Source organism: Chionomys nivalis, chromosome 7 (assembly GCF_950005125.1).
Source record: "Chionomys nivalis chromosome 7, mChiNiv1.1, whole genome shotgun sequence".
NCBI classification, from domain to species: domain Eukaryota; kingdom Metazoa; phylum Chordata; class Mammalia; order Rodentia; family Cricetidae; genus Chionomys; species Chionomys nivalis.
The window spans coordinates 13,966,526-13,991,702 of NC_080092.1; the positions used below are offsets into that span (position 1 = coordinate 13,966,526).

The window sequence follows — 25,177 nt, forward strand, 5'->3', positions numbered from 1 at the left end:
GCAACCATATCTGTGATATGTTTGGAATATATCCCTTTGGTACCCAGAGGAGTGCATCCAATACTGACAAGAAACTCAGTTATCCAATTCTCAGGGGTGCAAAAAGAACACCTCCCTCTTCCATTTAGTCATTTATACCCTTGCTGCAGTGTGTGGTTACGGTGGATTGGGGATGGGGGGGACTTCGGGCAGCTGGAGGTTCCGTTCAAGTCAAGGTCAGTGTGCACCTTCCTGGGAAGCTAATTCTGGCTTACTTATTGCTGGGCTCTGTACTACTGCCCTCCGGATTCAACATCCTACGGGTTCCAGTTCACACCTATGCTACCCTATCTATGTTCCTTCGCTTTGCGTGGCCCCTCTGTTCCGTTCCCGTGTCTTGAATAATTCTGTCTCCTGCCCCCAAATGAGTCCCATGTAACTCTTCTGAGTGCCCCAAGCCTTCGACACGACTACTTAATCCATGAATCCTATGGCGCCTCCCCCTACAAGTTTCCCCCACCTCCAATGCCTTGCGACTCCAGTCCCAGGCTCTCTCATGTCCCGCAAGACCCCTCTGCCCTGACTCCACCCGGGTCCCCTGTAGGTATCCCTCTCCTCCGTATCTCATCTTGTGTCCAGCGTGACCTTTGTGTCCCCTTTGCCCCACGCGACCTTTGCCTTGTGTCCCACCTCACCCTGTGTCTACCACGTGACACCTGCCCTCTGTATCCCAAAGAGTTCTACAGGACCCTCCATCCTGTGCTTCCCATCCCTTGTCCCCTCAAGCTGCGCGATCGCCCATCAATCCGTGTCGCCCCCACTCCAAAGGCGACCTTCCTGGGCCCCTACTGCCCAACTCCCCTCTGGCCAAGGTGACGCGGTCCCGCACCCTCAGGGACCTAGACCGCAGGCCGGTTCCCTGCGGGGCGGGGCGGGGCCTCGGAGGCGGAAGTGCCCGGGGCGCTGTCTGCAGGTCTGGCCGAGCCATGGGAGCTCGGGACAGAGGAAGCGGCGCTGGCCGCAGAGGCGGCGGGGGCTGCCCAGGCGGGGGCGAGCGGCGCGGGACGCGGGCGGGGTAGCGCGGGCCGAGCGCGGAGTCATGGGCCGGGTTGGGGCCGGGGGCGCGGCGCGGGCGGCAGCGCCGCTGCTGTTGCTGCTGCTGCTCCTCGCTCGGCCCCCGCCTGCCGCCGCCGGCGACAGCAAGAAGAGCGGTGAGCCCGCACGGGCCTACGGCGCCATCCGAGGCGCGGGCCGGGGGCAGGGGGAGCGTTGTGGGGAGGTCGCGGGGCGGATTGTGACTCACGGGGGGCACCTGTGCGCTCACCTGGCGCGGCGATGTAGCTCTGTTCTCACGCTGGGTTGCGCCCCCTGTGGGGCGTCCGGGGCTAAGAAATCCCCACGCTCGCTTTTCTGTCTCCGGGCCCGCCGAGTTCGCTCACTTGCAGTGTATACCTTCCCGGTCCCTTTCCCCTGTGCTTGGGGTAGCGATTGTGGCACCTAAGAGCTGGGAGGTAGAGGAACTTATCAATGAAGAATAGCTGAACCGTGGTGGCGCAAGGGCCATCATTTGTTCTGGTAGAAGGGAAGAGCTGGAGAAAGTTGGCCAGACTCTGTACTAGGGGTCCAGCCAGCATTTTGTTCCTATTCCAGTCCCAGGAAGGTCACTCTTGATTACTGACTGGCTTTGCTTCTCACCGATTATACTGTATTGCCGGCTGGCCCTAGAGATACTGGCTCACCAGAATGGATGTAACAAAAGGGTCCTTCTAGGGGAGTTTTCCAGCTGCTCTTTGCATTTCTGCTCTCTAAGCCGGTACATCTTGGACTATGGCTTGCTAGACCCTCTGGGCTGTGCTTGAGGCAGGACTGGTGGACAGTGAGACTCTAGACATTTGGAAATGGGCAAGTTGGGTACCTGTCCAGTATTGCCTGAAACCCCTCAGTTCTTTGTGCTACCTGATGTTCCTGAGACAGTTCCTGTCACTCTCTTCCCACTTTCCGATTCCACCCCCTTGATCCACAGGCTTCTCTGAAGTACTGCTCCTCGGAGAGGTACCTGGAGCAGACGGGAGTTTGTTCAGTTGGTCCTCTCCATCCTTCCAACTGTTGCTTGGGGCTCAACCTATTATGCCAATTGTCCAGGTCCAATACATTCAACAAAATAACTGGGTGTTTCATCAAGGCAGCCTGGAGGGGTTGTTTAGACATGAGAATTTGGTACCTGGTCTTAAGGCAACCTTGAGTAGGTCTCATTTAAGTATTCAAAGATCACAAATGTCAGCTCTATTCCAAGTGACCTTCCTCACAAAGGCTTTGTGGGACCCAAAGACTTTTCCTTTAGTAGGCCAGCACATTGTAGGGTGACCTCTCTCACCTGGCTTCCTCAGAGGTCACGGTCGTAGGGGTGAGGACTCTGTCCTGCCTCAGCTGGGAAAGCAATATTCTGCCTCTCAGTTTTTTTCTGCTCCATTGCCATGGCACCACCTTAGGGCGCTTAGCAGCTCCTGGTACTCAGGCCACAATCTGATGAATGGGGCCTGTAGGTCCCTGAGAGCTGGGAATTTACTGAGGGAGTCTCACTCTGCCCTGCCCCCATGCTAGGCTCCTTGGCAGCTCCCTTAGCTTCTTTCCAGCGGGCTGCTATCTTTTCTCCAGGTGCCTCTGTTGGGAGGAGTCACATGGCTGGCAAGAAAGCCAGTTGCTCACCTGACTCCCTTCTCCCCTCTCCTGGGGGAGCCAGGCAGGCACCACTTTCACAGTGGGGCAAAGGGAGGCTTTCTGAGTGGGAAGGATGCCAACAGTACTGTGTTTCTCTTAAAGCACTTTACTACTCATTAACCTCAAAGGGACAGGCAGTCTACCTTAGCCTATCCATAGGGATACAGGGATCTAGAGAGGTAAGGGACACCCAAGGCACAAAGCCTGATCTGGCACTAGGTAAGGGGTAGGAGCCTGGAAGGGTTCTTACAGGGCCTGAGGCCATGTGGTACCCTAGTCTGGGAGCTTTATCTGCCTGGTTGTCTGCTTTGTCTTTGTCCCACCAAGCATGGGTATGTGCCCTGAGGGCAGTTGGTGGTGTCAGCCATTTGGAGCCTAGAAGCCATCTGGCCCTTGTTGTCTGTTTCTTAAGAGACAGGGGTCCTCTGTAACAGTCCTGGCTGTTCTGGAACTTGCTTTTTAGACCAGGCTGTCCTCAAACTCACAGGGATCCACCTGCCTCTGCCTCCCAAGTACTGGGATTAAAGGCGTGCACCACCTCTGCCTGGCTGTGCCTTGGTTCTTATGGCTGTCCAGGCTTCTGGACAGAGAAGTCCCTCATCATGGTCTTTTTCTGAGTAGGGATCTGGCTGTGTCCTAAGTCATAACCGATTGGAGAGGCAACTGCCTTCTGGACCAAGCCTCCCTACCTGCCCATGTGGTTAGGAGAGGTTCAGAGGAGGTGAGGTGGGAGGGAGGAGCCTTTGTGATGGTTCAGTGATCAAGGCAGATATCAGTGTGTGTGTGTGTGTGTGTGTGTGGTGGTGGTGGGATCACCTTCCTGACTACCCCCTGTTGTGTTGCAGTCTCCATCTCTTGGCCAGGACGCATCAGGATATAATGCAAGGGGTGGAGCTAACTAACCAACAGAAAAAAAGAGAGTTTACCAGCCCTGGGTGGGTCCGTCTGAAGGTGGTGGATGCTAGGGGCTACTGACTTCAGTGTTGGCAGGATGCTGCCGTGTGAGAAGGCAAAGTCCCTGGTGAATAGGCAGTGGCCGTCTAGGGGAAGGAGGCAGAGGAATAACTGTTCACTGTTAGGAGAAACTTGAGATTATTGCAGACAATATCTAGGTGCCAGAAGGTGTTTTCTGCCTTGGCTAAGATTGACGTATGAGTGACAAAGTCCAGAGGTGGTCTAAGACCTGATGTCTGTGCGGCCTCATTCTTCCTATCTGCCCCACCTACCTGACTGTTACCTTTTCCTTATAGAGGCTGGACTGGTATCCGAGCACTTCTCTCAGGCCCCACAGAAGCTGTCCTTCTACAGCTGGTATGGCAGCACCCGGCTCTTCCACTTCCGTGTGCCCCCAGACACAGTGCTGCTTCGCTGGCTGCTGCACGTGTCCCAGAGCGGTCCCTCATGCACTGACGTAGAGATCACGGTGTAGGTACCCAGTGTTCTGTCCCTAGCACCCATGCCTGGCTAAAATCCTGTCCCTGACCCTTGACCTGATCTCTTCCAGGCATTTCCGCTATGGCGCCCCTCCTGTCATCAACCCGCTGGGCACTAGCTTCCCTGATAACACCTTGAGCCAGGCCTCCTTCCACATCAGGGCATTGCTGAGCACCATGCTACTGGGCAACACCTCTGTCAACATCTCTCACCCAGCCCCTGGGGACTGGTTCGTGGTGGCTCACCTCCCTCCCTCATCCCAGAAGATCGAGGTGAAGGTGAGGGGGCTGACTTCCTGGGATGAAGGCCAAATCCCCTGATGCATGGAGGACCACCAACCTCTTGTCCACCTCTGAGGCAGACCTTACTGTTCTCTTAGCAACCCGACTCTGGATTCAACTCTGTTTCCCCTCTGTTTCCCTTCTCCTTTGGCCTACATCCTGCATTCTCTGACCCCATCACTCCCTGCCTTGTTCTCTCCCAGGGCTCTGTTCCTACCTGTGCCTACTTCTTCCAGCCTGATATGCTGGCCATGAGGGTGGTTGAAGTCTCCATCCTAGAGCCTGATGTCCCCCTCCCACAGACGCTGCTCTCCCACGCCAGCTACCTCAAGTGAGTAGAGATGGGGAGGTCAAGCCTGTCCCGTAGCCCCAAGCTTTGGATCTAGAGCGGGGGTAGTGCCACTGTCTCATCCTGCAGGTGAGAAGGCTGTACCTTAGAGATATGTTGGGAAGAGAGCCAGATACTTTCCCTAAGCAGATTAGAGGAAGTAAGTTCACAATATGAGCTAGTAAGTCTGAGTCACACCTTGCCACAGGATCTTTGTACCTGAATACACCCAGGAGCTTCGGTTGGACCTGCAGGGCTGTGTGTCCAGTGTGAACTCTGGCTGCCCAGTGCGTCTCACAGTGGGGGCATCCACCCTGCCTAGAAACTTCCAAAAGGTGCTGAGTTGCACTGGCCTCACTCCGTCCTGTCATTTACTGCTGTCCTCACCACCCTGGGGCCGGTGGCTACAAGTAACAGTTGAGAGCCTGGCAGGACCTCATGTGTCAGTGGTCTTCAATGTTGAAGCTGCCTTTACAGGTGGGCTACATGGAAGGGAGGGGTGGACTGGCTCTGCTTACCTCCCCCAAAATTCCAGACTTTCCTCTGGCTGAGCCCCTTGTCCTCTTGACAGTGTGCAGGCCATGGAGTGTGACCTTCCATCGTCTTATGCAAAACAACCCAAACCAGAGCCATGACACCTCTGTGGGGCAACTGTCCCAAAGCCCTGCCCACTGGGAACTGGGCAAGAGTGGTGGCGTAGGCAGTGGCCCCTCCTGTCTCCTGAACTATCCAGTCATGAGAGAAGACACGGACGTGGTGTCTGTACACTTCCAACCCCTGAATGGGGCCTTCGTGATGGTGCATGCAAACATACCTTCTGTAATGCGGCTCCGTCTTGACACAGGCATGGACAGCGGGGGCTCTCTCATCATCAGTCTGAGGGCTAACCAGGTATCCTCAGGAAGCCCACCGAAGCAGTCTGCTGTTGCTTGTGACCTGGGCTTATCTCAGGGTACAGAGTAACATCAGCATTGAGACTGGGGTGGGATGGCCTTTCAGGCCCTAGTGTGATACCAACAGCATGGGCCACAAGGGGATCCATTGGAGTAGTGTCCCTGTCAGAAGTTACCATAATTTTTTTTTTTTTTTTTTTTTTTTTGGTTTTTCGAGACAGGGTTTCTCTGTAGCTTTGGTGCCCGTCCTGGAACTAGCTCTTGTAGACCAGGCTGGCCTCAAACTCCCAGAGATCTGCCTGCCTCTGCCTCCCGAGTGCTGGGATTAAAGGCATGCGCCACCACCGCCCGGCTTAGAAGTTACCGTAATTTTATCTGTGCAAATTGGCAGGGGAATTGCTAGAACCAGAGACAACTGAAGGGAATTTAGACCATGATCAACCTTGGGCTAGCTGGAGGTCCGTGTCCCCCCCCCCCCCCCCGCATAATAAATATTCATCATGACTGAGCTAACATGCAAGGTGGGCAGGCGAGATACCTTTTTAGGGGTTGACAGTAGCTAATCTGCACTATTTCCCCTTCCAGACAGAGATCACAAATGGTACCTTGGTAGCAGCTTGTTTGAATGCTGGCTCGCCCTTCCTCAGCTTCAACACTTCACTCAACTGCACCACAGGTATTCTGGGCAGGCACTCTTGGTGGAGAGACTGACTATCCCCTCTAGCCATCTCTGACAGGCCCTCCCACCCTGTGCAGCCTTCTTCCAGGGCCATTCCATGTTCCTGAGTGCCTCATCTCACATGGCCAACCTCATCATTCCCTACCCGGAGACAGACAACTGGTACCTCTCCTTGCAGCTTGTGTGCCCTGAGAGTTCTGAGTATGTGAATCTGGGCCTGGGCACCGTGACATGGGCTGGTAGCAGTGAAGGGAAGCGTCTGTGTCTTAGGAGGGGTTTTCCTTTTCTACCCCCCAACAGCACTAGTGGGGAAAATGAGTGTCTCAGCTGTTGGAGCCTGGAGGGCTTAGCACTGGGCTTGGGAGTTCTGGTGGTAGAGGAACCAGCAGAGCACTGCAGCCAGCCCGCTCAGGCCCTTCCTTTGCAGGGAATGTGAACAGGCCTTAGCTCGTGTGGAGACCATCTTGTATCTGGTGCCCTGTTTGAATGATTGTGGGCCTTACGGCCAGTGCCTCCTGCTCCGTAGATACGGCTATCTGTATGCAGGCTGCAGCTGCAAAGCTGGTGAGCAGAGCAAATCTTCCCTCCCCCTCCTTCCCATGTTCCCCGTGATCTCCCCACCCCCACCCCACTCCAGGCATATGGGCACTGAGGCATTTGCAGGGGAGGTGTTGCCTCCTGACCTTGGCATTGCTTGCCTCCTGCCTGCCCTTGACTGCACACACCCATCCGGCCCCTACAACTGTTGCCCTTGCCTGTGCTTGTCTGTGCCTATGTCCAGCTGCTCACACTTTTCTTTTTTCTTTTTTTTCTTTTTTTTTTTTTATTTTCGAGACAGGGTTTCGCCGTAGCTTTTGGTTCCTGTCCTGGAACTAGCTCTTCTAGATCAGGCTGGCCTCGAACTCACAGAGATCCGCCTGCCTCTGCCTCCCGAGTGCTGGGATTAAAGGCGTGCGCCACCATCGCCCGGCTTGCTCACACTTTTCTTGTGACTACATGCTGGTCCACACTTTTCATGGCAGTTCCTGCATATTCACACTTGCTCCCATCTGTCCCTGCTTGCCACGTTTGTCTCTCCATGTCCACATATCTCTGTATCTATCCCTGCCAATTCATATCTATTCATACCTGCCCCTACCTACTCATACCTGCCCCTGCCTACTCATACCTGCCCCTACCTACTCATACTTGTCCATTCATCCTTCTCCAAGCTCATGCCCGCTCACAGCTGGGCATACTTGCTCACACTTGCCAGTATCTACACACACCTGTTCATACCTGTTTCCCACTGCCCATGACTGCCTGCGCGAGCTATGCTTCTCCTTCTTCACACTTGCCCAGACATGCTGTGAGTGCGCACGCTTGTCCCATATCTGCATCTTCCACATTCGGCCCAGCTTGCCCACAGCTGTCCCCGCTTGCCCATGCCTGCCCACCATCTCTGCCAGTCCCTGTTGGTACCAATTTCCTCCTACCAAGCCTGTGGATTCCATTAGGCTTGTGTCTATACCTCCTCCGTCTGGGTGAGGATGAGGCCTGAAAGTTCGGAAGCCGACTATCTGCTTCCAGCACACATGTAGGTATTGTGTGGCCCCCTAGGTTGGCGTGGGTGGAGCTGCACTGACAACAGCACAGCGCAGACTGTGGCCCAGCAGAGGGCAGCCGCGCTCCTGCTCACGCTCAGCAACCTCATGTTCCTGGCCCCCATTGCCGTGTCCCTGCACCGGTCCTTCCTGGTTGAGGCGTCTGTCTACTTTTACACCATGTTCTTCTCCACGGTAGGGTTGGCCCTAATCCCTTGGGGAAATTGGGTGGGGCGGTTAGGGCTGCTGCTCACTGCTGTACCTCACAGTTCTACCACGCCTGTGACCAGCCGGGGGAGGCAGTGTTGTGTATCCTCAGCTATGACACACTCCAGTACTGCGACTTTCTGGGCTCGGGGGCGTCCACCTGGGTGACCATTCTTTGCATGGCCCGTCTGAAGACAATCCTGAAACAGGTGAGTGGCCTCTGACGCCAAGCCTGGGCTTCAGGGAAGTAGAGGCCCTCACACACAGTATATGGAGTGACAAAGAGGGACGAAACAGAAAGGGCTGGGAGCCATCTCAAATGATAACTAGCCACTCTTGGGGGAAGTCATGGGAAGCTGTGGGGGAAAGGTGTGCTCATCCGAGGACTCCAGGAAGGAGGATGGGTGTTCAGGACCCTAAGCTCAAAGAGGAGCCAGGCCATGCCTCCCTGAAAAGCCCCAACCATGCTCCTGGGGTCCTTGTTCTAGGGCACTCTGGGGACTTTGTGTAGTAGCTGGGCAGTGGAGATGACTCTGGCACGAGTGAACTATGTCCACTGTCTGCAGGCTGGGTACTCGCCAGGGGCATGCTTAGAAGCTCCACGATCATATGGAAAAAGTAGGCAAGGAATATTCTGAAGAATCCTGCGGACTGAGTGCTAAGCATATGAACTGCTCCCTGGCTGTGGGCAGATATGTTGATGGAGACTTAGGTATGGGTCCTCTCCAAGGGAGCATCTAAGGTCATCCTGATGGGAGACCCTGGAAGGCTTGGTATGCGGGATCTTGCAAGTATGGTCAAGACTGCCCACTAGGGGTGGGCATCACCACCTAGTCCTCAGAAGGTTCTGTGTTCACCTTTGGACACAGTAAAGGCGCTAGAGGAAGGACACTTCCCTCTCAGGTGGCTGAGCAGGAATAGATCAAAATAGTCAAAACCTGCCAGTAACTCCCAGAGGAGCTGCCAGAATGGTGAGAAACTGATAGTGGGTACCCAGCAGACCTGGCCACCAGTACTTTTGTCTTATGCCATCATAGATGAGTTTAGCCAAAGGCTCCCCGTGGCCCCACAAACCATCCCCGTGTCTCTCCCAGGTCCTGTTTGTCCTGGGCACACTGGTCATCGCCATGTCCTTGCAGATGGATCGCAGGGGCATCTGGAACTTGATGGGACCCTGCCTCTTTGCCTTTGTGATCATGGCCTCCATGTGGGTAAGGAACAGGGCCCATAGGTTCTCCTGTTTAGACTTAGCAAGAAGAGAACCAGGCCCTTAATTTTGGTTATGATCTCAGTTTTGCTAGAAGGGCTCCAAAACTCCACACCTGCTCAGAGCCAGTAACAGCCACCCATAGAGTCCCAGTATGGCTGTGCGCCTGAGGTCTTGACCTGAGGACCACTAGCCAAGCATCTGTGTGCAGTTCAGCTGCCTAAACCTAGATAGACTCTGTAACTCCTGGGAACTGTAGTTGCACTCAGCCAGCACTGACATTCTTGTGGCTGTTCACTCCAGATGTACCGCTGTGGGCACCGGCGTCAGTGCTACCCCACCTCGTGGCAGCGCTGGGTCTTCTACCTCCTGCCTGGCATCTCCATGGCCTCTGTAGGTATCGCCATCTACACTTCCATGATGACCAGTGAGAATTACTACTACACGCACAGCATTTGGCACATGCTGTTGGCTGGTAGTGCGGCTTTCCTCCTGCCACCACCAGAGGAGCAGGCCGAGTCGTGGGCTTGCTTGCACAAGTTCCCTTGTCACTATCAGATCTGCAGGAATGATCGGGATGAGCTGTACACAGTGACGTGATGTGGCTGACTCAAGGACACCTGATACTCTGATGACCTCTTCAGCTAGGGCAGGAACAAGAGAGGTGCCTATCTAGCCTGACCAGGTTTCCACCTGAATAAAATTGTCCTGTGACCCTTGGCTTCTTTTCCCAGAGGAGAGGACTCCTCCATCCCTAAATCTTTGTGGCTGCTGCCACTGTCCCCTGTAGGTCCCAGCTGCTTTTACCTGGAGACCACAGGTACCATTTGTAGGCAGATCACTATGTTAAGGTTGAAGATAGAGATAAGGGATCCCTATTGTCCCATTTGCTTGTGAAGCTGTAATGTGAGACATACAAGGCAAGGACTGAGTCCACAGAGACCACTGTCCCTAACAGCATGTACCATCCTGCCTTGGCATGAGGATGCCCTGTTGCTGCCGTTGCTGTGGATGAGTCCAAGAGCTGATAAGGCCCGGGGGGGGGGGGGCATGCACTGTCCCTCATTCTCTGTTGGAGCCACGGATCCTGAGAAGAGCCTGGAGTGGCCCCAGAAAGCACACACTACCCTACTCATGTGCCCTCCTCATCCTAAAGGTCCAGCCTAGGTCCTAGTCTAGTAGCACTAATTTGTGTTGTCCCTAGGATGCTGACCCCCTACTGAATCAGCTGAGGCTTCAGGAGAGTATTCTGGAGCCCTGGCCCAATCTTTCTGGAGCCCCCTGGGGCCTCTAAACTGATTGCTGCAGTGGTCCTGTTCAACTGTGAGGGCCAACTGCTCTGTGGCCTTGGACCTTTTGTCCTGTTTTTGTCGGGATATGGACTTTCTGGGCTGCTCCCCCAGCTACTGACACCCTTTATTTGGCCACCAAAGCACACTTCAGCCCCTGAAAGGGGAAACATGTATATACTGTTGGGGGGGGGGAGATGGTAAAATGTTAAACTGTTCTATGAAGGCATATTTTTATGTAATTGATTAATTTAATATTCTATAATGATTTTTCAAACCAAACGAGTGTTTTACGTTTTTTTTCTTGCGTCCCTGGAGGGAAAGGGAGGCTGGACCCCATTTCTAACAGGTCTGCCAAAGATGCTAGGGAACTCCCGGGCTGCACTTGGTAGACGGTACCTTAAACCATTGCGGTCTTAGATAATTTTCCACGGTCCCTAAAGAAGGCTGCGGCAGAGGGACTGTTTTAGATGGATGGGCATTGCTACCAATCGGCAGTGAGCAAAGGTACGCGTTCGGCGACGCTCTTCCGGATCCGGTTCCGGCGGACGCGAGCGCGCAACTTTCAGAGGTAGAGGGTCACGCAATGCCTCTGCACAAGTATCCTGTGTACCTGTGGCAGAAGCTGCGGCTGCGGCAGGGCATTTATGCGCGCTTGCCCGCCCATTTCTTGCGCTCGCTGGAAGAAGAACGAACGCCCACCCCGGTACACTACAGACCTCACGGAGTCAAGTTCAAGATCAACCCGAAGAACGGGCAGCGCGAGCGAGTTGAGGACGTACCCATTTCAGTTCACTACCCTCCAGAGTCCCAGCAGGGGCTGTGGGGTGGAGAGGGCCTGATTTTGGGCTACAGATATGCCAACAACGACAAGGTGGGTGCAGGCTGTTATGCATGCTGTGTTGGGCAGGCTCTGCTCTGGGCGCTGCGGACCGTCTGCCTGGCTGACACAAGCGCTTGGCTTACGGATCATGCTAACAAGTGGAGCGGCGAGAATTTGGAAAAAGCTCCAATGACAGCGTCAAGTGGGGTCCTGAAGTGGGGTGGTCCTGATCAGGTAGCCATCAAGATTAAGGATGGAGTGGGGCTGCGACGGAACAGGGTGATTGCCTAGCTCATTTGAGGTCTTGGGTTCAAATCCCTAGCACCACAAAGATGAAAGGACGGATAGAGTTGACGCTTGTGCTGAAGAGGAGGGAGAGGTGAAATCTGGTTGTCCCCTGCCAGTTTCTATGGGCATTTGTCTAATTCTTGTGACAGGAGACCTTTGCTCCTCCCACATAAAAATGATGAACTGAGATGTTTGGATTCAGGCAGCTTACAAAGTCCGGAGCCTGGAATCGATCATTCTGGTGGAACGCTACTCCTAGCTAAGTGTTGTGGGAGGAGAGTGTTTAACGCCTTCCAGGATGCCACTCGCTGGCCTGTGACAGTTGTTCAGTTGTGCCAGCATTTGGAACACATACAAGCAGACAATCTATGCGATCGTCCAGGTCCAGCCCCAGGAGCCCTGCCTAGCAGCAGCGGTTCTGTGGAGCCTCCGAGGAGGGGAAAGGGCAAGCTCACATAGCCCAGCTCCCAGAGGGTGTTTTGGGGCTCACTTGGTCTGTAGTGAAGCACCCCAGCAGTCATCAACAGGTCTCTCCTTGCACGCTCAGCTCTCGGCGAAGGTGAAGAAGGTGTGGAAGCCTCAGCTGTTCACTCGGGAGCTTTACAGTGAAATCCTGGACAAGAAGTTCACCGTGACTGTGACCATGAGGACCCTGGATCTCATTGATGAGGCCTATGGGTTCGACTTCTATATTCTCAAGGCAAGCAGGGGTTAGTGCACTACAGAGTCTTGTCAGTCAAGGGAGGAGGTGCAGAGCAGAATGTATGGTTGGTGTGTGTGTGTGTGTGTGTGTGTGTGTATGGTGGGGGGAAGTACATGGCACCCAGGCTACCCATTACAAGTCTTAGCAAAACACAGTGGGCCCGCTTGCTCTTTGGTGCAGCCCCAGTGGAAGCTTCCTGCCTTCAGGAAGGTCACTTGTGAATGGTTGTTCCACTGCTTACTCTTCTCTTGGCATTTGGCATTGTCTTGGGCTTGACCCATAAAGGCTTCCTTGCTGGTGCTGATTCCAATGCCTGATCTGCTCTGGTCTAGCTTAGGGTTATCAGCTGGTAGGGTGGGTAGGACCCTGCTATAGCACCTGGCCCTATGTGAATCTTCTGCTAGACCCCAAAGGAAGACCTGTGTTCCAAGTTTGGCATGGACCTGAAGCGAGGGATGCTGCTGAGGCTTGCTCGCCAGGACCCCCAGTTACACCCTGACGACCCCGAACGGAGGCTAGCCATCTATGAGAAGTACAAGGTCAGAGTTTCCCCATCCTGCTCGCTGCCTGAGCCTTCTGGCCTGGCCCGCACTTCACTGAGCCTTTCTTCTGCTTGCTCAGAGTTTTGTCATCCCGGAGGCAGAGGCTGAGTGGGTTGGCCTGACGCTGGAGGAGGCTGTGGAGAAGCAGAGGCTCCTGGAGGAAAAGGTGAGCACCTGGGAACTGGCCACTGAGGTTGAGTAATGGGGGGCTGCTTTGAACAGAGACTGGCATTTGGGGACTGCCGCACCTAAATGATGCTATATATTTGGCTCCTGCCACTTTGACGAAGCATGGCATGATTCCTCTCCTGAAGTCCTTTCTTTTCTTCCCCTGGATGCTTAGGGACCTTTGGCATTGGGTGTTTACTTGGCCGCTCAGCATCCCCTAGGATCTTCCTTTTGTGTCTGTTTCCCAGAAAAGTCTAGAGCCTGTGGTAGCCGTCAGTATAGGGAAGCCTGTGATTCTTGGTGTCAAGAGAAAGCAATCCTGTTCTGGTGGTTAGGCTCTCTGCCCTCTAGGATGGCAAGCAGTCTTTGTTTGTTTGTTTGTTTGTTTTTTGGTTTTTTGAGACAGGGTTTCTCTGTAGCTTTAGAGCCTGGCCTGGAACTAGCTCTATAGACCAGGAATGGCCTCGAACTCACAGAGATCCGCCAGTCTCTGCCTCCCTAGTTCTGGGATTAAAGACATGCACCACCACCACCCTGCTTGTTTTTTTTCCCCCAAGACTAGGTCTCTATGTAGCCCTGGCTGTCCTGGAACACAAACAGTCTTATATGACTTTGACTGTCTCCGGCTCTCCCATACCCCATTTTTTCCCCATGTTCAGCTAGAAGCGGCTGACTACCACCCTCTCTAGTGCTCTATCTCTGGGCTACCTTGAGCCTTACCATGACCTTTCCCCTTCAGGACCCTGTACCCCTGTTCAAGGTCTACGTAGAGGAGCTGGTCCAGCGGCTTCAGGAGCAGGTTCTGTCCAGGCCAGCAGTGGTGCAGAAGAGAGCTGGTGACCGCGCCTGAACTCCGGGCTCAGCCTTCCCTGTGGGCTTTTAGCACCGTGGACACAGTTGGGGTGGGCACAAGGACCACCGGTGGGCAGTGGGTGAACCCTGCTTGGCATGTGCTGACCACACAGCTCCTGTAGAAGACTGTTCAGAGAACCCTCTGTGCCAGGACTTTTGGATGCCTGGAGTGGAGCTCATGCCTGTCCAAGCTGGTCAAGTACTTACAGCATTGTAGTTCTTGGGCTTGGAATAAGTCCGAGGCAGTCTGAGCCACAGTAAAGTGTGCTGGTTTGCGTGGGAGTCTGTGGTCCTTCTGTGTGTTCTCGGCCAGCCTGGTCATTCCCCTGTCACAGGAACCCAGGGGGGCTATTTGCACTGTCCAGCTGTAGCTGTTTGCCCTGCTGAGCTGTGGAGACTGAGGTTCCCTGTGTTGCTTAACTTCCTTAGAGAAGGGGTTCCTCATGGTTGAGGCATCAAGGGTATAGCAAGATGGAGCTGCTTCTCTCCCAGTGTACATCCCTACCTGTTTTGGAAAGTTATCCAGGGCACAGGAAGGTAGTCTGGGGCCTGGCACAGGCCTCTGCAGTATACCCTGCAGAGCTAAAGGGGAAAGCTTCCTGGGTTTAGAGCTTCAGTGTTTCAGGAAATGGGGCCACGTGGGCTTAAAGGCCATGACTTCAGCGTCCCCATACTTAACTGCTCCCCTCTACCTGGTGGTTGGGGCTGTGGCTTGGGGTAGGAAGGCAGGCCAATGACCTTGGGGCCTCTTTTGCCGTGAGAGCTGGTGGCTCAGAGGCAGCAACACTGAAACCTATTCCTTTCTCTGGGGAAGGCAGGGAGGGTCTCCTCAGCTGTGTGTGGGGGAAGATGGGTGATAGTGGGAACTGAGTTCCCAGAGCACCATACCTGGCTGGTATAAAAGGGAACATTAACTACTTGCTTGACTTGGGCCTGGCCACTAGCTGTAGGACAATGGGATCCTCAGAGGGGGAGCAGTAGGAGTGCTGGTGCATGATTGTGTTCATTATGCCCAATCCAAAACTGGCATGGAACCATTCTGCCAGCGTAAGAGGGCCTGCACAGAGAACCATGAGGATCAGGGCTTGCCTGGGGTCAGAGCCCAAGGGGTGCACCTCAGGTTTACTGTCTATCCTGGCTTCTCTGCCCCTGCGTAGGTGTAGTAGCACATACTACTCTTGCTCTGTGTATAGTTCTTTTTTCTTTTTTTTAAAGATTTTATTTATTATGGATACACTTCTGCCTGCATGTATGCCTGCTATCCAGAAGAGGGCACCAGATCCCATTACAGATGGTTGTGAGCTACCATGTGGTTGTTGGGAATTAAACTCAGGACCTTTGGAAGAGCAAGCAGTGCTCTTAACCTCTGAGCCATCTCTCCAGCCCCTGTGTATATAATTCTTAGATTAAAAAGTTTTAATTACATCTATTTAGTGTGCGTGTGTGCTTGCACGTGCCCATGGCATGTATGTGGAGGGCAGGGGACAACTTGTGGGAGTTGATTCTTTTCCTTCTACCATGTGGGTTCTAGGGATCAAAGTCAGGACATTAAGCTTGATGGCAAGTGTCTTTCCTGGCTCTGCCATCTCACTGACTGTAATTTAAATTTATTTAGCTGGGCAGTGGTGGCACACGCCTTTAATCCTAGTACTCGGGAGGCAGAGGCAGGCTGATCTCTGTGAGTTTGAGGCCAGCCTGGTCTACAGAGCGAGTTCCAGGATAGCTAGGGATGTAACATAGTGAAGCCCTGTCTTGGGAAAAAAAAAAGTAAATAAATCATTTATTTTTACCAGCTGAGCAGTGGTGGTATCTGCCTTTGATCCCAGCACTTGGGAGGCAGAGACAGGTGTATCTCTACAAGTTCAAGGCCAGCTTGGTCTACAGAGCTAGTTCCAGAACAGCCAGGGCTATACAGAGAAACCCTGTGTGTGTGTGTGTGTGTGTGTGTATTGTGTGTGTGTGTGTATATATGTGTATATATATTAAACCTAAAGCAAACAATACTCGGACAGCTATTGCCTTGATGAACCCACAAAGCCTTTCCTAGTAGTTTAAATTATTAGTATGGTACCCACATCACTGGTTTTAATTTTGAGTCTCTTAAATTATACTAATCTCTTTCATGTAGGACTAGGTCCTTGTTGGGTGTGTAATTGTTGTCCTCACTGTCTGACTTGGTTCAGCTAGCTACCTGTCTTATTATCTCCTTTCTCACTGCCAAGGCCTGGGTCAAGCAGGACCTGTGTGAGTTTTTCTGTTGCTTATTCTTTTGGAGACAAAGTCCCACTACGTAGTCCTGGTTGCCCTTGAATTCCAGATCCTCACGTCTTGTCTTTTCCAAGGGCTGGAATTGTAGGTGTTCTACACCCTTAGGCTGGGCTGGGTCCTGTGGGATTTCTTGTTTTTTGTTTCCTGGGGCCTCAAGAGACCTGTAGCTGCCTTGAGGGATACAGTCAGAATAGGTCGGGTGCCAGTTTCAACTCTGGCCCCTCCTGCCATTTGGGAATTGTGTTCCAGGCAAGGGATCATCTGCCACATGCTGTGACTCTTGAGGATGTGGTTCTGGACTAGGGATTGGGGGTACTGAGAAATTGCTCAGGCTGGCCATCGGTGTGCCAGGTGCTGAGTATGGCTGAGCAAGTCACTGCTAGTCTCTGCTACTGAAGTCTAAGGCTGTTCCATTTTCCTATAGAAGGCCAGGCAGAACTGAGGTGCACTCTGATGTGGCCCTGGCCTTGATTCTCAGAATAGCCCCATTGTAGTGGAGTGTGATGTTTATTTCTTCCTCACATCCTCACAAATAACTTTGTTTTGTTTTTGCTTTTTTTGTTGTGTTGTTGCTGTTTTTTTCTTTCTTTTTTTTTTTTTTTGTTTTTTTGATTTTCTTTTTAAGAGAGGGTCTCACTTTAGCCCAGGAAGGCTTTGAATTTGAGGCAAGCTTAATGCCTCACCCTCTTGAGTTCTGAGATTATACATGTGAGCCATGCCCACCTTTAGAAACATTTTGAGTTAAAAAACTGATGATGCTCCATAGCAAATGATTGACTTATCTCCTCCCCCAGTAAAATGAGTCAGGTAGGTCCCAAACAGACCACTGTCCTGCCTTCTGGGTGTGATGAGGGGTTCCAGCTTGCTGCAGAGTGGGAGTGGGGTAACATTGAGTGTCCCTGCTCACACATGCATGCACATACACACTGAGTCAAGCCTGTGTTAGTAATGCAAACCATGCATGGAATAGGAACTGAGATGCAAGCCGTGGGAAACTGGGAAATAGCTCCCCGCCCGTTTCCTTGCCTCTCACGAGTCCTGAACCTCCACTTCCGCTGCCTTACCTGCTCTCCCTGGTTCTTTCTGTACCCCAGGAACCATCCTGTCTATCTGCTGTGTGTCTCAGAGCCTGCACTGGGTATATGTGGGGGGGGGGGGTAGTAATACTAACCTGCAAAAGGCAGGGGTAACTCCCTGCCATGTTTTATGACAGCCTGAGGGCAGCCTTCATGTCAAAAGGACTGTAGCTGGCTGTGGTGACAAAGACAGGAGGCTGTCCTGTTGCTGCTGTGACTCCTCACTGCTGCTGTTCCTGCACACGGGGGCTGGGCAGTGGAGACCTGAGCAGCTGTGACTTCATCATTCCATTTAGAGATGAGACCAAGGCCGGAAAGGACCTCTGGCACTCACAGGTGGAATGACATGAGGTGACCCAGCCCAGAGCTCTTCCTGCCTTGTCTGAAAGTCTCACCTATATACAGAGGTATTTAGGGAGGTAGGGGTGGGTGAGCAGGCCCTTTGACCCTGTTCTGTGCCCCGTCAGCACTCTGAGCCCAGGAAGCCACTGGAGGTTCACTCTGATTTCACCCCAGCCTGTGCATGACAGTCTACCTATCTGCCTTGGTCTGTGCTAACACCATGGTTTCCTGGCAACTTGAACCCTTCCTGCCCTGCAAACACAGGTCAGGTTGTATAGTGCTCAGGTCTTCTGTCCATTCTGAGCCATCCTAAGCTGGATCGCTGGACCAGAAGATCTCAGCCAGCAGGAGGAGCTCCCACATCACCCCAGCTCACCTCCTGCAGCTCATGTCGATCTCTTTAGGTTCACATTATGCTGTAGAATGAACTCTTTCCCACAGTCAGCTGGCCCAGGCTGCCTTCCCATTCATCACTCATACCCTGCCCATTGGTGAGACTTGTCTACTGCTGGTCTCCAACGTGGTAAGGAGACCCTTCGAGTTCAGGTACTCTCCTGCGTCAGCAGCTCAGGAGACACTAGCCTGACTTGTGTGAAGCAGTTGAGCCATGAGCCATGCTGGGACTGGTCACTGAGTTACTATTCCAAGCTTGGATGCCTAAGACCAGCCCTGGTTGTTCTCAGCCGTGGATGTAAGAACCACTCCACCCATGTTTCAGGTTCTCTTGACCCTTTGATCTCTCTAGTCTTGGCAGGGCACTTTTCATTGGCCACTTAGGTTCCTGGGACCTGCCAGGCTTCAGCGTTCTCTAAGGACCTAGAGAATCATACCTGTTCCTGGAAACCCTGAGGATGTGGTCTGGTTTACCTAGGAAGTGAGATGCAGTCCGAGAGTTCTCAAGAGACCTTTGCAGGGCTCTTAGTCAGACATTGCTATTTCCAGGGCTGTTTGAACAGACTAGGCTGTTTCTGAATGTCACAGAACTGGGATGTTGGTGACTTCAAGGTTGCTCAAAGGCCTGTAACCAGGATGGCCAGTCCATCGAGGGGTGATACAGCATACTCTTGCTGAGAATCTCTGTTCTTGGGGTATCCTTAAATGTGTTGCTGGTGACTGTTATTAGGTGGGTCTGGGGGTACATTGTTTTCCAGAAGGCCCTGTACCCAGAGAAGGGTTCCAGAATTTTGCCAAGTAAGAAAGTAGAGAGGTTTGTAAGCAGAGACAGTGTTGACAAACTTCCATCTGAGGTAGGCCAAAAGCTTGGATCTTTTGACCTAGGACTGGGTGGGGTTCTCCCTGTTCTTCCTCCCACTGCCTACCATTCCCCACTTCTCAGTGTTTTGTTTTTAGTTTTTTTGTTTTGTTTTTTTGTTTTTTGTTTTTTTTTTTTTTTACCAGTGTAGGACTGGCCTTCAGCCCCTGGGGCAAGCCTGACCTGAAGTCCTTTTTTTAGTAGGGTCTCCAAATATCATTTGTACCTCAGCCAGGAAATTAAGTAGGATATGTTACATCTCAGGAAAGGCCATGAGGTGGACAGAGACCCCTTCACATGAGACATGCATGAAACATATAACAAAAATGCTTAATAGCTAGTGTGGGGACAGTTACTATATAGCCACTCCCAGTGCCCCTCTGAAGGGACACTGGCATGGGACCACTGGTATCACTGTCTGCTCCCTCTGCAGATAGGAGTGGCTTGGGGGGTGGCGGTGTCTAAAGGGGCTGGTTGCCATGGCTACCATAGGGTTCTGAGGCCCGTCATCTGGTCCTTGCCTCAGCCAATAGGCGGCAGGAGCCTGAGCTGCAGCCTAGAGTCACGCTTCTGCCTCCCAGCCACACAGTGGCCAAGAGCAGGGACCCGCTTCCTGGAGTGGCTGAAAGTGCTCGGACGGACAGCCAAGCCCATCATGGCGGACAACGGGACAGTGGGGCGCGATCAGGCGCTTGGAGCCAGGCAGGTGAGGTAAGCCAGGCGGGTGGACAGATGAATGGAAGAATGGGTGGACAGGTGGATGTAGGTGGTCCTTGTAGCCCATTGTTCTTGTGGTTGTGGCCCTGCCCTCAGCCCACCCACCCTCAGCACACACACAATCTCCCACCGAACCTTCACTTTGGATCTTCACCCCACATGGTCTGTAGAAGGGTCAAGGGAGGAGACAAAAGAAAGATTTTGAGCAGAATGGAGCCACACCACACTACCACGGGCCCGAAAACCGCCTTGGTTGGTCTCTCATGTCAGATTCCACACAGGCGGCTTCAAAGATCCCCTGACTAGCCCAGGCCCTTGGTGTCCTGACTACCATTCCTGGGCTCGGCGACAAGCTGCTTCAAATCGGCACGGTTTAAGGAGCAATTTTTTTTTCAATAAGGGGAAAAAAGAAGCAACAGAAAAAAAAATGTCCACCTATAACAGGGGGAGCAGCCAGCCCAGATAGATCAGAAGCACAAAATCCCATTACTCGGGACTTCAGAGCACAGCCCTGCACAGGCAGCTGCGATTAAGAGCTTGTCAATGGAGTCCCCTTCGGAGATCAAAGGGGCATGCCCGTGAGAGAGTGAGTGTGTGTGTGTCTGTGTGTGTGCGAGTGTGCGTGTGTGTGTGTGTACATATGTGTGCATGTGTATAGGAGCAAATGCTGTGAGGTGACAGTGGAGAGGCCATGTGCCACAGCACAGAAGAGCCTGGCGGATCACCTGCCTCCTGTGGCCACCCTCCATGTTGCTTCTGTCCTTGCTACTATGTATGACATGCGTGAATGCATTGGGTGCCAGGCCAGGCACGGGAGAGGCCTGGTCCCTAAGACATCCTCTGGGAGGCAGTCCTGGATAGACCTAGTCCCCATGTCTGAACCTCCACCTTTTACTTGCATCCTGTTCCTTCCCCTAAGTCTACCCCCAAGGAGCCTGTAGGAGCTGGGAAGCCATGCTGGGCCATGCTGTGTGTGAGGAAGGGCTGTGGCTGGGTATATTACTACTGCAACCGGGTCCTGCTGCCCATAGGCCATGAACTCTCAGCTGGCTTGGTAAATGCATCCCGGGGGTTGAAAGCTGCTGTCGATGTGATTGGTAGGTTGTTAGGTAAACTCTGAGAAGCAAATCTTTTAATCCACTGTGGCTAATCCAGTGCACTTTTGTTTGCCAAGACAGATTCTGCAGCAACAAAGGGGCTGGAGGGACCCCAGCATACATAATCACATACTTAGAACTTGGCCGCTGCTGCCCACAAGGTTCCTAGGCAGCAGAGAGAGACATCTCAGGACAGCAGTATAGAGGGTGGGTGGTTGAAGGAGGGGCCTAAATAGGCCGAAGGTGTGGGCCACTAGCCTCCCTAGGTGATACCTTTTCACCTGTCAGGATGTCCCCTAGCCACCTGCTCGATGGGTGGCTTCCGGCTGGCCACTGGGACTATGCAAGTTTGTGGGGGCCACTGAACTGAGTCAGACAGAAGGAAAACCAATACCCAATACAGGGTGCAGGAGTACCTGGGAACAGAAAGGTTTGTGAAGATGTGATGGGAAACTGGGAAGGATGACACAGGACATCCAGGAGGGAACAGGAGGTAATGTGTGTCCAATATAGGAAGAGGAAGGAACCTGAGGCTGTGTGGGGAAGTATGAACGAGCACTCCAAAGTATCTTCAGGACCTATCTCCACTACCTACTCTGGGAAACGGTGCTGAGGTTAGGGAGCGCCAGGCTCCTTCCTCTTTCTAAGGTGTATATTAGGTCACAGCAGTGGACTTTCTCCTGCTACCTAGTTTATCCATGCAGAGTTGTGCATGGAGCACCGAGGGGTCCTCATTTTGTCAAGGACATTCCAGCCAGACACAGCAGGGACTCAAGTCTGCAGAGTAGCTGGTGCCATTCCTGAAGTTCCCTAGTTGGGGGAGCTGCTGGGCTTGGTGGCAGGCTGCCTTCCCCTTCTGGGTCCTAGGGCTGGGGACTTAGACTCCCCACCCTCCATGCCTAACTTCTGACCCTGATCTACTTGGTGTCTATATTCACCTTTGCCTAGATGCTCTCAGACAAGTGGGCTAGAGCCCACCAGAACAACAGTGTGGATGACTCCCCTTAAGACAATAGGGAGTCGCATCCCAATAAGAAGGTGCCGGTAGCATCTTGGAAGAGTTTACTTCTTGGGATTCACATAAGTGGAGAGCTGGCCCAGCACTACCATCATGCCTGTTTATACTTCTTTCCTGCCTTACTGGCCCTTGACTCCTGGAGGCTGCATCCTGAGGCCCTAGACTGGAGTGAGCACAGGAAATGGTATGCCGGGCCAGGTCTGCTGGAGGGAGGAGGGCATGGCTGTGAGTACCGCTGGAGGCTAACCCAGGGGATAAGCATGGTACCACCTGACTGGGCCCGGGACATAGAATAACCCAGAGGGCACAAACTGACCCCAGTGTCCATCTCTGAAGAGACCATGCTAGCAAGGCAGAGTGATTCATTCTCTACTCCTCTGGGGATGGGTGCTCCTTACCTGGGAGGGGAAGGCAGATACTCAGCTGAAACAGCATTCTGAAGCAGGGCCCATCAGAACCCTCCATTGCGATGGTGGCTGGCGTATAACCCATTATTTAGAAGTGTCAACAGTGGTTAGCACAGCGGCCATGTTGAACCATATCATTTAGGACAGTTGTGCTCCTGTGGGCAAAATACAAACAGCAAGAGTAAAGCAACATGCTAGTTCAGAGCACATCACAGGAGTGATACAAGGGGAGGAAGAACCTGGGGCCAGCAAAATGGCTCTGGAGGTACAGGAGCTTGCTGCTGAGACTGATGACCTGAGTTCAGTCCTGGGGACCCACATGCAGAAGAAGAGAACCAACTTCCAAAGTTGTACTCCGACCTCTACATATAGGCCCCGAACAATCTTATGCCCATTCGCATATAAACAAGCAAACAAATAAATGAACAAACAAATCTGTCAAGGGTCAGCTGGGCGATGGTGGCGCACACCTTTAATCCCAGCACTCAGGAGGCAGAGGCAGGCGGATCTCTATGAGTTCGAGACCAGCCTGGTCTACAGAGCTAGTTCCAGGACAGGCTCCAAAGCCACATAGAAACCCTGTCTCGAGGGGCTGGAGAGATGGCTCAGCGGTTAAGAGCATTGCCTGCTCTTCCAAAGGTCCTGAGTTCAATTCCCAGCAACCACATGGTGGCTCACAACCATCTGTAAAGAGGTCTGGTGCCCTCTTCTGGCCTTCAGGCATACATGGAGGCAGAATATTTTATACATAATAAATAAAAAAAAAAAAAAAAGAAAGAAACCCTGTCTCGAAAAACCAAAAAAAAAAAAAAAAATCTGTCAAGGGTCTTGCCAGTGCCAAGGTAGCTTCTGGTACAGTTAAGGCCTCCTGAGGCCCTAGACTGGAGTGAGCAGGAGTGAGCACAGGAACACACAAGCTAATGCTGCCCATGGGCAAGCAGTTGCATCCTTCAGGAGCTCACTTAGCTATTATGTTGTTCCTGTGGCTTATTGTACATTGATGCCAACTGGAAGGTGGCAGCCACTACAGAGTTGTTGAAGCTTCCATGTAATTGTAATGGTAATGTTACTGTAGCACATGCATGAAGAATAAAGAAAAACTCATGCAAGACATACTGACACCTTCACTCCTGTATTTCTAGTACTTGGAAAGCTTGGGCAGGAGGATCACAAGTTCAAGGCCAGCCTGTGCTGTACAGTGAGACTCTGTTTTGGAGGGGACATGGGAGGAACCCTTTGATAATTCTGCTTCCTACCAGGGGCCTATATGAGTCTTCTTTGATAGGCTTGTATCCCTCCTGCCTTCACAGACACGTACCGTGACAGAAGAATTAGCATCTGTGTTTGTGGTACTGCAGTCTTTCTCCTCACTGCTAGGTCTCAAGCTCCTTGTCCTCCATTAGGCAGAGAGGCCCTGGTCACCCCACCTCCACCCCAGCCCTCTAGCCCCAATCTTAGAAATGGTGGAAAAAGATGTGTGGGATGAGGCGGAGGCCAGGCTTGGGCTTAAGGCAGGAAAGCAGCTGGCCAACGGGGAAGGAACTAGGCCACCCAAGTCCTCTGAGCATTCTGAGCCACTTTGGCTATAGATGGCTGCCTTATTCCAGAATTGTAAATGAACCATTTAAAACTACAAGTCTTCATTCTCCCTACTGGGAACTCAGTTGCCATGCCACCACTACCTGCTATACCTTTGCACTGGTAGAGGGGGTAAGGGACAGACAGCTAGAAACCAGCTGAGCCCGAGACTCCCTCTTCCCCGAGAATTGGGAATCAGAATAGTCCCTTCTTGTCCTTTCTTCCTGAGCTGGGCATGAGCAGTGGTCATTTATTTCCGTAGCTGACCCTCTGCTGTGGGTTTTCCTGCCATGTATCACTGGGCCAGACACCACAACACACATGCCAGTTGGTGCCGGATGACTTTCTTTGTATCTCTGTTCATAAACAGTCTTCCTCAATCATAGGGGCAAATAAAGGCTTCAAAAAACATGTAGAATATTTCTATGTCTACACTGAAGAAAGTAATTTCTGCTCATGAGTTTGTTTTAAACCCTCTTTGGTTCCTAAGAAGCCCGAACAAATGCCATGAAAGTTCAGTTAAAGTTGCTAGTGGCAGTTCTGGGTGGATTACCCCTGTGTATAGGAGGGCACCTATCTCTCAGAAGCAAGATCCCCAAGTGCTGTCCTCTTTCTCCTCACTGCAGGAATTCCCTCAAGGTCTCTTATCATCTAGCCCTTGGTGGTGGAATTCCCTCCTCTGGTCTACCCACCTTAACATCCTCCCCCTATTTGAAATCCTTCCTCCATGGCCACCCCACAGCCCACCTTCGCAGGCTGTTCATTTCCTCCAGGCTTCCTGATTCCCTTCCTGTCCCTGCAGGGCAGGGGCCCCGAGGAGCTGGAGGCCCGAGGCTCCTATTCTGGTCCCAGGGCTTGGGGATACCCACCACCGTGGGCTAGCAGGAGGATGGACGTGGACTTGATCTCGAGAGCCTGGCCTGGCCGCAGCAACAGCTCTACAGAATCAAGGCAAGCGTTGGGGCCCGGGTTTGGGAGTGGGGAGGTACTCCAATACCAAGGATATCTATGCTCAATCAGTGGCCCTAACTGTTTCTTCTAATGATATGAGGCTGAATGGTCTGGGGCAGGGGCTGCAAGGGGCCCTGGACCCTGGCTGGGACTGTGTTACTTGGGCATGTGTGAACATGAAACCTGCTGCTGGGATCTGAATGGGGCTATGTTGGCTTAGCAGTACGGCACTGTCTATATCCCAGCCCCTGCCCCGAGGCTCAGTGATGGGTCTAGGATGGGAATTTAGTAGGCTAGGTTACTCTAGTTGCTATAGTTTAAGGGGTCCCTTCTCTATACATAGCAACCCCGAGCATTGGCACTATGCTAAGTCTTCCCCAGAGGCAGGTGGCAGGGTTAGAATCACCTCACACAGTTGTGTGGAAGATGGTCCGTGGGTTCAGAAGTCTTAAGCCTGGGAGCCATGAAGGATAAAGGACAGGCAAGGAGGGTGAACA

General features: G+C 52.7%; 2 protein-coding genes across 2 annotated transcripts; both read left to right on the forward strand.

Moving 5' to 3' along the window:
- Window positions 1–958: 958 nt before the first annotated feature.
- Window positions 959–10,872, forward strand: Pgap6 (post-GPI attachment to proteins 6). Its single transcript, XM_057776805.1, has 13 exons — window positions 959–1,190; window positions 3,948–4,122; window positions 4,202–4,409; window positions 4,616–4,743; window positions 4,949–5,217; window positions 5,312–5,631; window positions 6,219–6,309; window positions 6,390–6,513; window positions 6,740–6,876; window positions 7,912–8,090; window positions 8,165–8,311; window positions 9,197–9,313; window positions 9,613–10,872. The coding sequence occupies exons 1-13, from the start codon at window positions 1,079–1,081 to the stop codon at window positions 9,907–9,909; spliced, it is 2,304 nt and encodes a 767-aa protein (XP_057632788.1). The 5' UTR covers window positions 959–1,078; the 3' UTR covers window positions 9,910–10,872.
- A 280-nt stretch (window positions 10,873–11,152) lies between these two features.
- On the forward strand, window positions 11,153–15,355 carry Mrpl28 (mitochondrial ribosomal protein L28). Its single transcript, XM_057775526.1, has 5 exons — window positions 11,153–11,472; window positions 12,257–12,409; window positions 12,817–12,951; window positions 13,034–13,120; window positions 13,862–15,355. The coding sequence occupies exons 1-5, from the start codon at window positions 11,185–11,187 to the stop codon at window positions 13,970–13,972; spliced, it is 774 nt and encodes a 257-aa protein (XP_057631509.1). The 5' UTR covers window positions 11,153–11,184; the 3' UTR covers window positions 13,973–15,355.
- The last annotated feature ends 9,822 nt before the right edge of the window (window positions 15,356–25,177 follow it).

What these genes read in the sequence shown, in the direction of transcription:
- Pgap6 (XM_057776805.1), top strand. Translation starts at nt 1,079, where the DNA reads ATGGGCCGGGTTGGGGCCGGGGGCGCGGCGCGGGCGGCAGCGCCGCTG. An exon ending in TCCCACGCCAGCTACCTCAA is followed by an intron (nt 4,744 to 4,948) that starts GTGAGTAGAGAT and finishes ACCTTGCCACAG; the next exon opens with GATCTTTGTACCTGAATACA. An exon ending in ACACCATGTTCTTCTCCACG is followed by an intron (nt 8,091 to 8,164) that starts GTAGGGTTGGCC and finishes TGTACCTCACAG; the next exon opens with TTCTACCACGCCTGTGACCA.
- Mrpl28 (XM_057775526.1), top strand. Translation starts at nt 11,185, where the DNA reads ATGCCTCTGCACAAGTATCCTGTGTACCTGTGGCAGAAGCTGCGGCTG. An exon ending in TCGACTTCTATATTCTCAAG is followed by an intron (nt 12,410 to 12,816) that starts GCAAGCAGGGGT and finishes ATCTTCTGCTAG; the next exon opens with ACCCCAAAGGAAGACCTGTG. An exon ending in AGAGGCTCCTGGAGGAAAAG is followed by an intron (nt 13,121 to 13,861) that starts GTGAGCACCTGG and finishes TTTCCCCTTCAG; the next exon opens with GACCCTGTACCCCTGTTCAA.